This window comes from Vipera ursinii, assembly GCF_947247035.1.
Source record: "Vipera ursinii genome assembly, chromosome: 7".
NCBI lineage: Eukaryota > Metazoa > Chordata > Lepidosauria > Squamata > Viperidae > Vipera > Vipera ursinii.
This window is the reverse complement of record NC_139521.1, coordinates 65,942,910-65,959,767: the sequence shown is the minus strand read 5'-3', so window position 1 is coordinate 65,959,767 and position 16,858 is coordinate 65,942,910. Positions and strand designations below refer to the sequence as shown.

At 39.3% G+C, this 16,858-nt stretch overlaps 1 protein-coding gene across 1 annotated transcript in view; it reads left to right on the top strand.

The window, feature by feature from the left end:
* Positions 1-332: 332 nt before the first annotated feature.
* Positions 333-16,858, top strand: part of PTPN13 (protein tyrosine phosphatase non-receptor type 13) — a gene marked incomplete at its 5' end in the record, with an annotated part of 127,323 nt that continues 110,797 nt past the window's right edge. Inside the window, 2 exons of the mRNA XM_083367558.1 lie at positions 333-447; positions 14,881-15,050. Coding sequence (XP_083223684.1) covers positions 333-447; positions 14,881-15,050 — 285 coding nt within the window. The remainder of the gene's footprint in view (positions 448-14,880; positions 15,051-16,858) is intronic.

Below are 16,858 nucleotides of genomic sequence, written 5' to 3'. Positions count from 1 at the left end.
TTTTTAAATGTACATTTAATAAAATTTTCTTTAAAAAAAAGACCCAGAGATCAGATAGTTGATTCCAAGAAAGAACCATGAGTCAGGGCTGCAGATCTGTGAAAATCATAACATTCTTATAGTTTCTGAACTTAATTTGATGGGAGAAAGACCAAATATATATGTCATCATTTGTTGTAAATTTAATGTAGAAGTAAGGCAAGTTGGAGTTACAGTTGTGTCTATCAAAATGACTGTTCCCTTAGAATAAAATTTAGTACAGATGTTGAATGGAAAGAAAGTACTGATGCCTTCTTGAACAAGGGTTGTCTTGTTTTGCTTTCTCAGATAAAATGCATGTGTCATTAGCTGAAGCCCTGGAAGTTCGGGGTGGACCACTACAGGAAGAAGAAATATGGGCTGTGCTGAATCAAAGTGCTGAAAGTCTTCAAGAGTTACTCCGAAAAGGTAAGGCGTAGATTTTTGCTTCAAGGTAGGTGTGTTGGAGTAAGACCATACGGGATGGAAAATAATACAAAGGATAGAAAATTTGAATAAGTAATCCAACGAGTGGAAACAGTTAGGGTTAGGATTAGGGTTCAAATTTAACTTATCTGCAAAATTTAAATTCCTTGTTAAATGGAGAAGAAACATGTCAGGTACATCCATCATCTCAGTAACTTCATTAATCAGGATTTGGAATAGGACACATTCCTCTGACCATGTTGATAGCATTCTTTCTGATTATCCAAGACCTTGTTTTGGCTTCACCTTCATTGATTCCTACTACACATGGTCACTTTAGAGGGAGTGCAGAACCTGCATGTGAAAAAGAGGGCTTGTTTTTTTGTTTTAATGAAATAGGTAATGTTTAAGGTAGATGTTAGGATTATCCTTTAGGAGTCAGGTTCATTTAACCTATCACTGGTTAAAGACAAGACTATATTAAAGAACATGGAGAAGGTCAAGGGATGAACCAGTAGCATTTAGTTCCAGCATTTTAAAAAGGTGCATTGAAAAAAAGACATTCCCATCTAAAGCCTTTGGAAATCTGACTTAGTGATGACATGTTTTGGAACTGTTTCAAGAAGCAAAGCCTGAGGCAACCACACCTACTACTCTAAACTTTGAAATGTAAAAAGTAGTCTCAGAGGTCAAACTCTCGTATTCTTTCTGTCTTTCCCTAGACCAGGGGTAGGCAACCTTGGCTCTTTTATGACTCGTGGACTTCAACTCCCAGAATTCCTAAGCCAGCACAGCTATTCACTCCAGTTCTGGGAGTTGAAGTCCATGAGTCATAAAAGAGCCAAGGTTTCCTACCCCTGCCCTAGACCCTCAGCATCTATCTGAATGTAGAGGTGAAACATTGAGGAGTCTGTTCCTTATACATATAGATGTCAACGCTGCTAACATCGAATGTTCTTGCTTTGACAAAAGATGAAGAACCAGCTATTTCATATTCCTACTTGTGTATCACTTTTAGAGTTAAAGTTACAACTATTGCAACTGTAATAGAGTAGAGTAGAGTAGAGTAGAGTAGAGTAGAGTAGAGTAGAGTAGAGTAGAAGAGAGTAGAAGAGAGTAGAACAGACTTCTTTATTGGCAAAGTGTAATTGGACGCACAAAGAATTTGTCTCTGGTGCATAAGCTCTCAGTGTACATACAAACAACATATTTTGTTCTGTGAACTGAGCAAATAAAATTAATTTCTGGTTGAAAGTTTTATTCTTCATTTTTGTTAAATTTATGCTAATTTCCCTATTAAACGTTGGCATTGTACCTGCTTTAGAAAGAAAGAAAAGATTTAGAAATATTTCTATGTTTTTCTAGGCTGTAGAGAAGAGAGGTGGATAAATAATATTGTATAGCACAGTGGTCCCCAACCTTTCCGGCTTGGTGGCTCAGCGGGGAGGGGGAGGGTTCCGTTACCTGATATTTCCTCTGAAATCCCCCCTCTGATCAGCAGCAGGTAATGTCCCTTCCCTTTTGCTGCATCCCCTGAGGATTACCATTTCCCCCTGAGATTCAGAGGCCCTGACTTAATAATAATAAATAATAATAATAATAATAATAATAATAATAATAATAATAATAATAATAATAAACCTTTATTGTCAAAGTACAACATGTGTACATTGAGATTAGCTGAGCCTCCCCCCGTGCTCTCTCCACCCAACACACAGTGACAACAAACCCTCCATCCCACCACACTATGTGAACCAACTACACCACACACCGGCCTCCCAAGTCAATTCTGCATAAGATTACCGGTATGTCCCATTTAAAAGCCTAACAGCCCACGGATAAAAGCTATTTTTCAGCCTGCTGGTACGGCTGGCTATATTCCTATATCTCCTACTTTATTTACCTTTCATAAAACCCTGAAGACCTGATTTTCCCCCAGGCACTGGGTCAATTGTTTTGTGAATCTGATTGGATTGTACTTTATTTATTGATTGATTGATTGCTGAATTGCCTCTGACATAATTGTTTTAAAGGTAAAGGTAAAGGTTCTCCCGCACATGCGTGCTAGTCATTTCCAACTCTAGGGGCCGGTGCTCATCTCCATTTCAAAGCCAAAGAGCCAGCGCTTGTCCGAGGACGTCTACGTGGTCATGTGGCCGGCATGACTAGACGCCAAAGGCGCACGGAATGCTGTTACCTTCCCACCGTAGTGGTCCCTATTTTTCTACTTGCATTTTTACGTGCTTTCGAACTGCTAGGTTGGCAGAAGCTGGGACGAGTAACAGGCGCTCACTCTGTTACGCGGCACTCGGGATTCGACCTGCCAAACTGCTGACCTTCTGATCGACAAGCTCAGCGTCCTAACCCACTGAGCCACCACGTCCCTTTTATATAATTGTTTTATGCCTTAATATATATTTCAATAAGGTTTTCTTTAAATAGTGTTATTTCTGTTTTAGCCGTACACCATCCTGAGCTGGAAATCAAAAGGCTGGCTATATACAATAAATTGACCAAATAAATAAATAAATGGCCCAAGTGCACCTTAAAGCTGTCTTTCTCTAAGGGAACTTCACACAATTTCAATTTGACTTGGGTCAAGCTTTGTCGCTTTGCTTCCTAAGTCCGGAATTTTCAATGTGCAAAGCAGCATATGCTTGTCAGAAATGTCTCTTGAGTAGATACGCCAAGATTTAAGATATAGTGTACATGAGTAAATTCAGACTATGCATTACAAACCCTTTCCTTAAAACTTTAAAATGGTCCTCATTCATGAAAATGGCTTTTCATCATGATTTGGATATTTATGTTTGAAGATTTCTAGAAAGCATCATTATTTGTAGAAAACGAGAGAGTGGGCCAACTTCTTCAGAAGTTTCTGCGACCTGCTCTTGAGTTACTAAAGCAGTTGCTTATTACTCTCTTCAAAGATCCAAGAGATAAGAATAAAGCCAGTCCTGGCTCTTTCTGTGGTTCCCAGACAATACCTCACAACACTGAGATTTTGACATATTTGATGTTCATCATTATAGACATGGCTGCTTGCCCAATATTAATGGTTTATGTCAAATTGAATTGATTTGCCCCTTTTTCAGTGAGATGAAGCTAGATGTTTTGAGTCTTTTGCTGTTCACAGGAAGAGTTTTAATGCATGATTGAGTGAAGCAAATGCTGTTGTGCATTTTAGAAAAAAATAAAATAAAATAAGGCTATAATTCTTTTTAAATGAGCAAGTGTCTCTGGCATTGATTTTTTTATATCCTGGTTGCTGCTCAGCCATGAAGGTATTTTGGCCATTCTGCTTCTATTCTTTCACCTATAAATAAGATTTCTAGGTAGGTGTCGGAATGACTGCCAGAGATCTTAAATAACCATTTTCAGCCAGGTGTTTTCCAATTCTGATGAAGAATTCCAACTCTCATAAGGGTTGGAAATGGCTGGAAACTCTCAACTTCGATAAACATCCAGTCAGTTTTAATTCTTTAGCATATTCGGCAATTGGACAATCTGCCTTAGCCAACCTGTGGACACAAAGGATTATTATAAGGGTGCCCTCAGGGACAGTTGGCAACTTCAAAATGGTGGGCTCAACTGGGTAGTCAAAACCCCACTCTTCTTTATATCCATGTGATGTTATGAAAAACTGTAGATCTGGTCTTGGAAAGGGGGAAGAGAGCAATGAAATGTTAAAGGAGTAGGGGATGGCAGTTGTGAAAAAGTAAAAAAGTGTGAGAAAGGAACTCAATATATCCCTGACATCTTTCTGTTGGGCATATGGAACAGAAAGAAACTGACAGGCTTTCAAGGTTCTATAAAAATTCAGATAATCCTTGATTTATCACCATAACTGAGACCAGAACTTCCATCACTAAGCAATGCAATTGGGCTGATGTGAAATGCCCCTCCCAGGCCAATCTTTGTATTCCACCTGCTAAGGACCTGCTTTAGCACTTGTCATTCAAAGCATGTAGACTTCATAGTGCAGCCAATTTTAATCACCATATCACAAAAAAGATGTTGAGACCTTGGAAAAAGTTCAGAGATGATCAACTAAGATGATCAAAGGTCTGGAGACTAAAACTTATGAAGAACGGCTGCAGGACTTGGGTTTGGCTAGTCTAAAGAAAAGAAGAAATAGGGGTGACATGATAGCAGTATTCCAGTATTTGAGAGGCTGCCACAAAGAAGAAGGGGTCAAATTATTCTCCAAAGCACCAGAGGGCAGGACAAGAAACAATGGTTGGAAACTGACCAAAGAGAGAAGCAACCTGGAATTAAGGAGAAACTTCCTAACAGTGAGGAGAACTAATCAGTGGAATAGCTTACTCCCAGAAATCGTGGGTGTTCCATCACTGGAGGTTTTTAAGAAGAGGCTAGCTAGACAGTCACTTGTCTGAGATGGTATAGGTTCTCCTGCTTGAGCGGGGGGCTGGACTAGAAGGCCTCCAAGGTTCCTTCCAGCTCCATTCCATTCCATTCCATTCCATTCCATTCCATTCTATTCTATTCTATTCTATTCTATTCTATTCACCTTTTATTCTTGTATTGCATGAAATTGCATCCTGAATCTTGAATTCTTCTACCATCTGAGGTCACTGGCCACAGGTCTTTCTGGGTCTTTTGCATGTAATGAGTTTCTGTACATGTAGAAGAGCAGCCTTCCCTTTTCATTGTAAACATTTCTAAATGGGGTAAGTAAAACAGGTTGAAGCTGATTACTTTATAAAATGGTATTAGTCTCTAAAGTTTGTATGGTCCATTGCAAGATGTGGTAGGTATAAAGCTTCAGTCACAGTCCTTTATTCATAGTGAACAAGAAAATTCAATTAAATTGAGACAGTTCAGTCTAAGGTAAGAATCATCTAAACCCGATCTGGTACTTCATGTGTCTTGAATTTCAGCCCCCTCTATTCTGAGGCACATTCAGTGGTCAAACATCATCCTGACTGGAGTTAATGTAGCTTGATATAGCACACACATGTCAAACACAAAGTGGTTTCATGTGGCCCGCGAAGCCATCCTGGAAACAGTGAGGGAACGGCCCCCACTGCCTTGGCCCTGGCCCAGAGACCCTCCTCCTGCCAGAGACCCTCAGATCTGTCCCACTCCTGCCCAGGCCCCCATAGGCACCCTTGATGCGAACGATGTAGAGCTGGCCACGCCCACCCAGTAGGCCATACGCACTCTAGCTACGCCCACCCAGTAGGCCACGCCCACCCTGGCCATACCCACCCGGCCCCCCGAGGGCAACCGCAATGCTGATGCGGCCCTCAATGAAATTGAGTTTGACACCCTTGATATAGCACATCTAGAAGCATCAGATTGGTGAATGCTGCCATAACCTTTTGTTTGAATGTAAGCCTCTTATGGATCTCATGGGAATATATTCTGGGTGGGGTAAGCAATCCCTTGTAAACCCAAAAGAGCTTTTTTTCCAAAAGGCAATTGGACTTTCTTGGTTTTTTTTTTCCCTTTGAAAATGTTTTGGTTCTTATCCAAGCAACTTGTTCAGTTATGAGAAGCAAAACATGAACAAGAAGCTACTTGGATGAGGAGCAAAAGGTGTTCAAGGAAAAAAACTAAGAAAGTCCAATTACCTTTTGGAAAAAGCACCTTTGGGACAACTAATGACCTGGATGAACTGAGAATCTCCATAGACAATTCCTTGGAAAGTATAGTAAATTGCATATCTAACTGTTAGTCACAAACTATATATTTTTGTGACATTTTGAGTGATATCAAATCGTAATGATACATAATTACTACAGTTAAAATTTTGTCAATAAGATAGAAGGTACTAGGGTCATTTACCTCTAATGAAAAAGAAGATTCTGTCCTATACACTGCACATTTAGTAGAACAGAGAGATCTGGGCAACCAAGTTCTAATTAAGGAGTGGAGAAAAATAATAAAATTGAGTTGGTCAAGCTTTAATCAGGTTAGCTCAAATGATTCTAGTTTGGATGAGTCCAACCTCAATTCTAGAACAATCTAGTACATTTAAATGTGCATGAAGATACACAATTGCCTTTAGCAGTGGGCAGATGGTGAATTACTCCTATTACGCCTATTCCATGGATAGGGGATTTTTTTTTTTTTTGCTATTTTCTGCTGGAAAATCTGTTACCCAATTAGATATTTGTTGCAACTGCAGCTTTTTTGTATCTCCCCACCCACTCAGCCTCTGTTTATAGAGACAACAACTACGGGTAAAGGCTGTGGTCTATTGATCTGATGAACTCTATATGTTTTTATGTGCCTTCAAATTGGTGTACATTTGATGTAAATTCTTAGTACCTCCAGGATAAATACTGTATGTACTTAAGCCATAGTAAATGAATTTATTTTTAAAATGCCCCAACCTTTCTCATTATTTTTAATTGCACTATCAAGTCATTTCTATAGTAAACATTAAACTGTGTATGTGGAAATGGTAAAATGGTTTAGTCTTTAAGATGCCAGAAAGTCACTGTTATTTTTGCAATGGGTTTTTATGCTGAATAAGCATTCTAAATAAAACCTTCCCATCGAAGTACTGCATTGAAGAAATATGATGCCATACTGGCTCACTATTGGCTAACCCCAACAGCAAGATAAATTACTATAATCCACCGCACCTTTGGGATCTTCTTCTTCTTCTTCTTCTTCTTCTTCTTCTTCTTCTTCTTCTTCTTCTTCTTCTTCTTCTTCTTCTTCTTCTTCTTCTTCTTCTTCTTCCCACCCCTCCTCTTCCTCCTCCAAAACAATCACAAAATTCTCTTCTCCAGTATCTTTCCTTTGTATAGTTTTCTTTTTGCCAGAATAGTGTAGCTCCTGAATAAAAGCAACACACTGCTATTCAGAATATTATTTTAAAAACAAAGGAAGTCACACTGCCTAGTTCGGGTTTCTGCCACTCCACTCTTATGTTCTTTTGACCAGGCAGCATAGTTCTGGATATAGGTCATCAGTTTACTAAAAATGATACAGAACTGATCAGCTGCCATATTAAAAAAAAATCGAGTGGTCCTGGAAAGAAGATTAAGACTTTCTTTTTTGGAAAAGCTTGAATATCAGAAGTGGGAAGAGCGAAAAGGGATTGAAACTTGTTCCCCTTCACAGTTCCACTTCAAGATGAGATCTGAGAAAGAGTTTGTGAATGCAAGAGTTTTTCACGATTGGGAGGATCCAAATGGCGAAGCATTCTGCTTGACCCCAGACACTTCAGAGGGTGTGGTGAGGCAAGGTACAAAAGAAAAAAGCAGATGGTTCTTGAGACATATTACAAAAGAAACATCTCATGCTTAATTAGGCTTAGCTGAGTTAAAAAGTACAGTCTTGTCTGTAACCTTAATAGGGAAAAGAACAGTGGGTGGTTTTTACAAGAGAGAGTCTGGGGAAAAACTCAGCTCAGGACAAGAGGGCAGGAAATGGAGGAGGAGACGAGAATCTGGCAGGAAAACGCCAATGCTGGGCCAGGAACATAAACTATGGTTATGGCAACTTGCAAATCATTCCTTTGTTTGAGAATGCTTATTAATATATTAGCCCAGAATGGATTTGCTGATGGGAGATTGTAGTTGGAACATAACCCACTGAAGATCATTTTTAGTTATTTAGTTAATAAAAATAAAAATTAGAGAAGATCCCTTGTTCTCTCTCTCTTTCTCTCTCTCTCTCTCTCTCTCTCTCTCTCTCTCTCTCTCTCTCTCTCTCTCTCTCTCTCACACACACACACACACACACACACACACACACACACAGAGCAAGTCAGCTTGTGGGATACATATGTTGTCCAAGACCTTTTTGTGTAGCCCGTACAGATTCCTGAGCATTTGAAAAAGTTGGTGGTAAGGCCCTTTCATGTAAATAAGTAAGAAATATGTGTTTAAGTGCTTCACCATATCGAATGGACACTGATAATGCACATAGAAGGCTCTATCCAAGTTTGTTCTCCTATTATGGTAACTTTCTATATACAAGAATTAGGCAATGTTCATTTTGCTGATTATGCCTTGATTTCATGCAGTCTCCATCTCCGACTCTATGAGTAAATTATGAAAGGGTTGGTTTTCATGCTATTTCCCCCGCCTTGTCTTTCACATTTTTCCTATTAAGATTCTTTGTACTAGTTTCTCAAGAAACTTGGCACTTGGTTGTGTTTATTTGGCTGGTTTCAGTTTGGCAAACGTAAGAAACCTCACAGTGGAACTGCTGGATCTCTGAATCCCCAAAAGCTTTTCTTGTCTTTGTTGTTTCTGCCAGGTGTATTTTTTAAAAATTAAATTCACGTCTGTATCCAGTTGTTTTGTAACCTTTAAAATGTTTTCCTCCAATATGTTTTGCAGACGCTGGTTTTATACCTTTTTCTTCTAGATGAGCGGCCAAGGTCTGGTCAAAGTGCTTACAATGCCATTTTCAACACAGTTTTTTGACATATGCTCAGGGAGGGACAGAAGAGATCCCAAGTGCATTATAGCAAAGAGGTTTAGTTTATTTTGTGGCCTCCCTTTGTTGCTTCACAATGATCTCCACACTTGCTGAGTAGGTTTAGGTCCAAGCCATCCTCAGATTTGAAGAATTGTTTACAGTGGAAAATGGAACACTGTTAAGATACTTTGTGGATTTACTGGATGCCCTTTTTACAAAATATCATCCCAAAGGCCTAGAGTTCTATAACCCAAAGGTTTTTCCATGGACTGGAGGGGGTGTGGTTTTGTGTGCTGCCTGCATCCCACGGATGGGGCTTTGCTTGTTTGTGCGGACCGGTTGCTGGCATGCCATGGCCCGGTACCAGTCCATGGACCGGGGATTGAGGGCCCCTGCTATAACCTTTCCATCTCAGCTTGTATGAGGGAACAAAGGGACTTCGTTAGTATTTGTGTGTGCAAGTGACTGTGTGTGTGTGTGTGTGTGTTGACAGTAATTTAATCAGGACTTTTTTTTTTAATCCCATTTATATCCTGCCCTTCTCCGAAGACTCAGGGCGGCTTACAATCTAAAGCACAAATCAATGTGCATAATAATAATAATAATAATAATAATAATAATAATAATAATAATAATAATAATTTTATTTATATACAGCCCTTCTCCCAAAGGACTCAGGGTGGTGAACAGGGCAAACATATAAAAAATACAAAAATACAAAAGTTAAAAAAGAATTAAACATATGCCCAAGCTAAAACAGTAAATACATATATTAAAAACAACAGTAAAAACCCAACCCATCCCCCATCAGGGCAAGCTGGCTTGTTCAAATAAATGCGTCTTCAGATCGCGTCGGAAGGAGCGAAGGTCGGGCGCCATCCATAGCTCGACCGGCAACCGATTCCATAAATCCGGGGTGCCCACAGAGAAGGACCTCCCCCTGGGGGCCACCAAACGACATTCTCTGATCGGTGGCACCCTGAGGAGGCCCTCTCTGTGGGAGCGCACAGGGCGGAGGGAAGTTGATGCCGGCAGCAGGTGCTCCCTAGGGTACTCCGGACCCATGCCATGTAGGGCCTTGAACACCATTACCAGTACCTTGAATCTCACCCGGAAGACAACTGGGAGCCAATGCAGCTCACAGAGCAGAGGTGTAACATGGGAGTATCGGGAGACTCCAAACACAACTCTCGCGGCTGCATTCTGTACCAGTTGGAGCCTCCGAGTGGTCCTCAAGGGCAGCCCCATGTAGAGAGCGTTGCAGTAGTCCAAACGAGAGGTCACGAGCGCATGAGTGACCGTACACAGGGCATCCCGGTCTAGATAGGGCCGCAACTGGTGCACCAGGCGAACCTGGGCGAAGGCCCCCCTAGTCACGGCCACCATGTGATCTTCCAAAGTAAGCCGTGAATCTAGGAGGACTCCCAAGTTGCGAGCCTTCATTCTATGTATATGCCTGCTTATTAGGGCTTTCGCCTCCCCCCCCAGCGGCATTATTACAAAGTCAGCTTAATTGCCCCCAACAACCTGGGTCCTCATTTTACCTACCTCGGAAGGATGGAAGGCTGAGTCAACCTTGAGCCTGGTGGGATGCGAACCTGCACTAATTGCAGGCAGCTGGTGTTACTTAAGAAGGCATTAGCCCACTGCTCCACCAAGGCTCTGTGGTGGGCCCATTTGAAATTTGAAAGCATGTTGCTGGTACAAGTAGTCCTTGAGTTACGACCACAATTGAGTCCAAAATTTATCTTCCTAAGCAAGACACTTGTTAAGTGATTTTGCCCCGTTTTTACGTTCTTCTTGCCACAGTTGTTAAATTAGTAGCACACTTGTTAAGTGAATTTGGCTTCCCCCATTGACTTTGCTTGCCAGAATTTTGCAAAAGGTGGATCACAAGACCCTGGGACACTGCAACCCTCATAAATATGAGTCAGTTGCCAAGAGTTTGAATTGTGATCACGTGACCCTGGGGATCCTGTAATGGTGTGAAAAACAGTCATATGTTAATTTTTTCCCAGTGCTGTTGTAACTTCCAACGGTCACTAAATTAACCGTTGTAAGTCAAGGACTACCTGTACAGAACATTATTTTCTGTTGAATTGTACGTCTAGTAGTGTTTTCTCTATTATTAGTAGTAGTCCAGACAACAGCAGATAGTTTACTTGATTATTTCAGCTAGACCAGGGGTAGGCAACCTCGGCTCTTTTATGACTCATGGACTTCAACTCCCAGAATTCCTGAGCCAGCTTGGCTGGCTCAGGAATTCTGGGAGTTGAAGTCCATGAGTCATAAAAGAGCCGAGGTTGCCTACCCCTGAGCTAGACAAAAGAATATTTCATATTGGAATTATTGGAAGAGTTACGGATGCGTCTGAGGGCCATGTGAATAAAGATGGTATACAGGACTGTAATTTGCTTTGCTGTGTGCTGTCAAATGTAGAAATAAAACGAAAGCATCAATTATTGGGTTGGATGTCTGAAGGCACTAGAAGGTTCTTTTTGATAACACCTGAAGAAAACTGATTTAATTTCAGGAGTAGGTTTTAATTTATTATATTTGGCTTAGTGCTTTGTTATGGATGTTCAGCCTTCTTTCTGTTGATAAGAAATGTCCTGAACAGACAACCTGGACCATAATCTTGCCAAATGTATAGACAGGCCTGAGTCTGCCTAAAATAAATTGAAATATGAGGCTATTTGATTACCTTTGGAGTTTACCCTAATGTTAAGCTGTACTTTCATACGGTGTTAAAAATATCAAATGTGTAGCAAGTCCTTTCATGTGAAAGGAACATTTTAAAAACACTGGTCTTATTTGTTTATTTTTTCCTTCTTATTTACAATTTTACATCCTCTTCCACATAACTGTATGGCTACTTCCCAAAACAGCAAGATTTTATTTTGCTACTAAGTTGTGAAGCAGCAAGTTGAACATTTGTGTATACCTCACTGAAGTTATGTGGTTTTACCATTAAATCAGCATCGTGTTGTGCAATACTCCTTTTTTGCTTTTTCACTCCATCACCATCAGACAGCAAATTGACTTGCATCAGTGATCTGATTTATGTTAACTGATTTAAAACGATTAACTGACCTGCAACGGAAGTGGAACAAAAGTTATTTCTATAAATGTTTTTGGAAATATATAAAGGTCAGCAGCAAGTTCTATCTTAAAAGTGGCATTCCCTGTTTCCTCAGACACAGGAACATGGTTATTATCAAACAGGCTACAATATATGTCCATGGCTTGTTTCTACCTGCATTTTTGCAATATATGGGTGATGATGATTAATAAATTCAGACACGTACCGTGCTTAAAACCACATAAGAGAACATAAAAACAGCAGAACACTCAGAGAAATCAACAGTTACTAAAAGTTAAATTACCTGATCTCAGAGGCCTTTATAAAGTTTTTACTTCCTGGCAGAAATTAGACAGTTATGTTGCTTAGTGGGCATTCTTAAGGAGGATATTTCCTAAGAGCTTCATACATATACGGAACCTAAACAGTTTTGTCCAGTTTCAGGTTTTCTGCCTTCATTATGACTGCATTACAACAGCAGAGTTGGCCAGTGCTACATGTATGATAGAGGAAGCCTAATGTCCTGTAGCTGCTTCAGGAATCAGAAGATAAACTTTATCCTCTTGCTATAAAATGGTTTACATCTGGCTATTACCATTTGCCAGTCACTAAATCATACACAACGTATGAGCCAAAAATGAGCTTCTCAGTAACAAACCATCTGTTCGATTAAAATTTAAGGATATGGAAAAGATCTCTGCTGAATCAGAGCAAAATAAAATGTCTGGTTCAGCATTTTGCGCCCCCAATGAATAAGCCAAGTTTTACGAGAAATCCACAGCTGGAATATGAATGAAATACTAACTTCTTGGTGATTTTTTCCAGAAACTGGTACTTAGAGCTACATTGCTTCCAAACCTTGGGATAATAAAATGTCTCTGAGGCACCTGATAAGAGTATTATCTGTGATTTTGTCCATTTACGTTGGCCACCAATTCATTTGTAATAGCAAATGTCATTCTTTAACCATGTATTATGTTAAAAAGTTGTTTCATTTGTTCTGAATCTGCCATCATTTAGCTCCTTTTGATGGCCCAAGGTTCAATATTATGAAAGGAAGAAACTTTTGGCATGTCTCAACAATGGATCATATCGTTCCTCTAGTACACGGGTGTCAAACTTGCCATGTCATCTGATGTGTCGCAACGTATCATGACTTTTTTCTCATTTCCAGAACTGGGGTGGGTGGGCCCAGCCTCCGCATGATGCAACCAGCCCATGGGCCGGCATTTTGACACCCCTGCTCTAGTACATTCAGACAGTGTGTAATCGTTAGAAAAACGTATATGCATTGTAAGTAGTATGTTTGACAAGTTCTACACAAAGGGATTTTAATATTACAAGAATAGCCATTTTTCATGGTAAACATTTGCCTGTTTTGAAAGTTCAGATGTAGGCTGCATTATTTCAGTGTTGCTTTTCTTTATAGCAATATTATTTATGGAACATGAATGGAAGTTCTTGTGTCTCTCGTCTTCCAATATAACTCCCTTGCTCTATCAATTAAATTCTTTGTTTTAACAAAAGACATCTAAGAAGCACCATTTTAATTATTTTTAGTTAGTAAGTCGGTTTTAATCAATTTAATCCCCAAAATGATTAAATGTGGAATTGAAACCTACTGTATTAAATGCACATTATCTACTTTGTTAATGAGGAATTCTTTGAGTATTATTTACTGAAGATAATAAAGAAGCTGACTTGGATCAATGACCTGATTTATAAATAAGGGTACAAGGATTTTAGAAGGCATCCTAATTCACTTTATGTCCAAATGAGCATAAGTTCTAGACTTCTGTAGAATTCCAGTAAAATGTACAGTATGTGTCCTAAAAGGGACATGGTGGCTCAGTGGGTTAGGACGCTGAGCTTGTCGACCAGATGGTCGGCAGTTTGGCGGGTCGAATCCCGAGTGCCGCATAACAGAGTGAGCACCTGTTACTCGTCCCAGCTTCTGCCAACCTAGCAGTTCGAAAGCACGTAAAAATGCAAGTAGAAAAATAGGGACCACTACGGTGGGAAGGTAACAGAGTTCCATGCACCTTTGGCGTCTAGTCATGCTGGCCACATGACCACGGAGTCGTCCTCGGACAAGCGCTGGCTCTTCGGCTTTGAAACGGAGATGAGCACCGGCCCCTAGAGTCGGAAACGACTAGCACGCATGTGCAGGGGAACCTTCACCTTTACCTTTACCATGTGTCCTAAAAGGGGAAATAATTTATCATCAAAATAAATTATTGAGTGGCAAGATGGGCAGCATATAAATTTATAAATAAGTAAATTTAAATCCAACCCTTCTTGTCAAGGGGGTGGTGTTGGATCAGTGGTGGGATTCAAATTTGTGAACAACCGGTTCTCTGTGTGGATGCCGCTTCCGGAAGTCCATTCTGGGCCTGGGCAACAAAAAATTAGCTACCGGTTCTGCCGAAGTGGTCCAAACTGGCTGAATCCCACCACCGGGTTGGATTTAACCTGTGCCAATTTAGTGCTGATCATTAGTTGACAAGATTCTTGTGTGTAGACATGAGCAATAAATCAGTTTAACTGGAGCTTAAGGTGTGGTCTTGATTCTTCACACCTGACAGATATCCACTTATTAGATCTAGTTTTAACTTAAAATTCAGCATGCTGAAGAATCTACAGAAGGTTCCAGATCCTGCATTATAGGTTGTATCTCATGATTTTGACATGATTCAAAGTTCATTTTCTGATATTTAGGTATTAGAAATTATTATCAGAATTTGGATTCAAAGAATGGGTTTGTTGGATGGGTGTTGAAAAATGAGTAGGTCCTAAAAATTTTAATAGTGAATCATTGGTCTACGTTTGGACAAGAAACTCTTCTTGTTTATTTTAATTTACACTGTCTCTTGAATGAATATACAAAAGTAATCTTGATCTGCAGTTTGACTTGCTAATTAGATCTTTCTGTTTTTCAAATACAGCTGATCCAACTCCTCTGGGCTTTCTCATATCTCCGTGGTCTCTTCTGCTGCTTCCATCTGGCAGCGTATCTTTTACAGATAAAAATGTTTCTAATCAAGATCTGCAAGCATTCAGAGAACCAGAAGTTCTCAAAAACCAGTCACTGTCATCTGTTTCTGATGTTGAAAAGGTACAGCGTTTTCACTCCTGATGTATTTCTTTAGACTGCATTGAGAAAAATGAGAAAAGAATGGTAATATAGGTTATTCCAAGGGTTTTCAATCTGCTTTCAGGCTGTGGAACTTGTTAAAAATTAATTTCTTTCTCAAGAAGCAATACTTTAGTAATAGAAAATTGACTGAGTGTGTGTTAACTTTTTTGCCATTAGTCAAAAACAGCAACAATGTAGCTTGTATTGGAAATCTTTCTCCCTTATCTTAGTACTGTATATGCTCTTAACGGAAAAGTAGATTAAATTCTATCACATAGAGGTAGTCCTCGACTTATAACAGTTCATTTAGTGGCTGTTAGAAGTTACAAGAAAACTGAAAAAAGTGACTTAATGACCATTTTTCACACTTAGACTGTTGTGATATCACTGTGGTCATGCGATCAAAATTCAGCTGCTTGACAACTGACTCATAGTTATTATGGTTGCAGTGTCCCGCGATCATGTGATCAATTTTTGAGACCTTCTGACAAGCAAAATCAATGGGAAAGCCATATTCACTTAAAAACTGTGGCAAGAAAGGTCATAAAATGTGGCAAAACTCACTTAACAATTGTCTCAATTGTGGTATTTCCGGCGTATAAGACGACCTGGCGTATAAGACGACCCCCCAACTTTTGAGAAGATTTTCAGGGGTTCAAAAGTCGTCTTATATGCCGGAAAATACGGTATATTATTTATTTAACCTATGCGCATATATTATTTTGAGATTTGAGAATCAGCATAGAAATACATTTAATTAACTAATCATGTAAATTTGTCTGACAGTATTTGTAAGGCAAGTTTGGCATTTGTAACAAGCAGTCCTCATCATATAATTTTTATAAGCTTAGGTCATGGTTCGGATGTGGAACTTCCATACTGCAGATTAAATTCTGTGTTTTTAATGTGGCTGTTCCACTAGCAACTTAGGCAAATAACGATAGCCAAGCCATAATTTGATCATTACATGTCAACTAAGCTTTTAACTGGGCAAATTACATATATATTTCCATTCCTTGTCTTTAATTTATGTCCATTTTCTCCACTGAAGTAGAAGTTGCAGGCAGAGTGGTTTTTTTCTAACACTTTCCCAACACTTTCCAAGTTAAGATAAGGTAGTTAAGATAAAATTACTGTTCTAAGACAGAAATTTTCATTTTAGCAAAATTAATACTTTACCATCAAGCAAACTGTAGTTTGCATTTAGTTTTATCCAGTGAAAAAATAGATTTCAGCAGAAAAATATGCTTATATGTATATGTGTGTACCTTATACATAAGCATGTGTGTGAGTGTATGTATATACATATACACATACATATATATGTGTGTGTGTGTTTCAATTGTTTATGAAATAACCTTCTCAGTAGAAGTCTGCTTTATTTTCAGCTTTTTTCTTGAAATATGAGTGTGTCCCACAAAAATGCTAGCCACCGAAACCAATTCTCATTTATAATCACCTCCAGGAACACAATGACAGGGTTGCATGAGTCTTTTGGTTATGATTCCCTCTCCAAACCAAAGAAATTGTGTACTTAGATACTTTTCTGGCAGAATGCTAGACAGACAAAGAATGCAGTTTTGGTCACTCTCTAAATTAGAATCAAAAGATAATCTAAATTAGAATCAAAAGATAATAGGTTTTAAAATCAGTACCTTTCTTGCTCCAGAAAAGAGAAAGATTTTTTTTTAAAATGAAAACATTTATGTAAGAAAGTGTTTTGTGCAGCAGCTGTTTCACATGATCCGATACTCATATAGTTAGAAGTCTTTTGGTGCCTTTTCAGA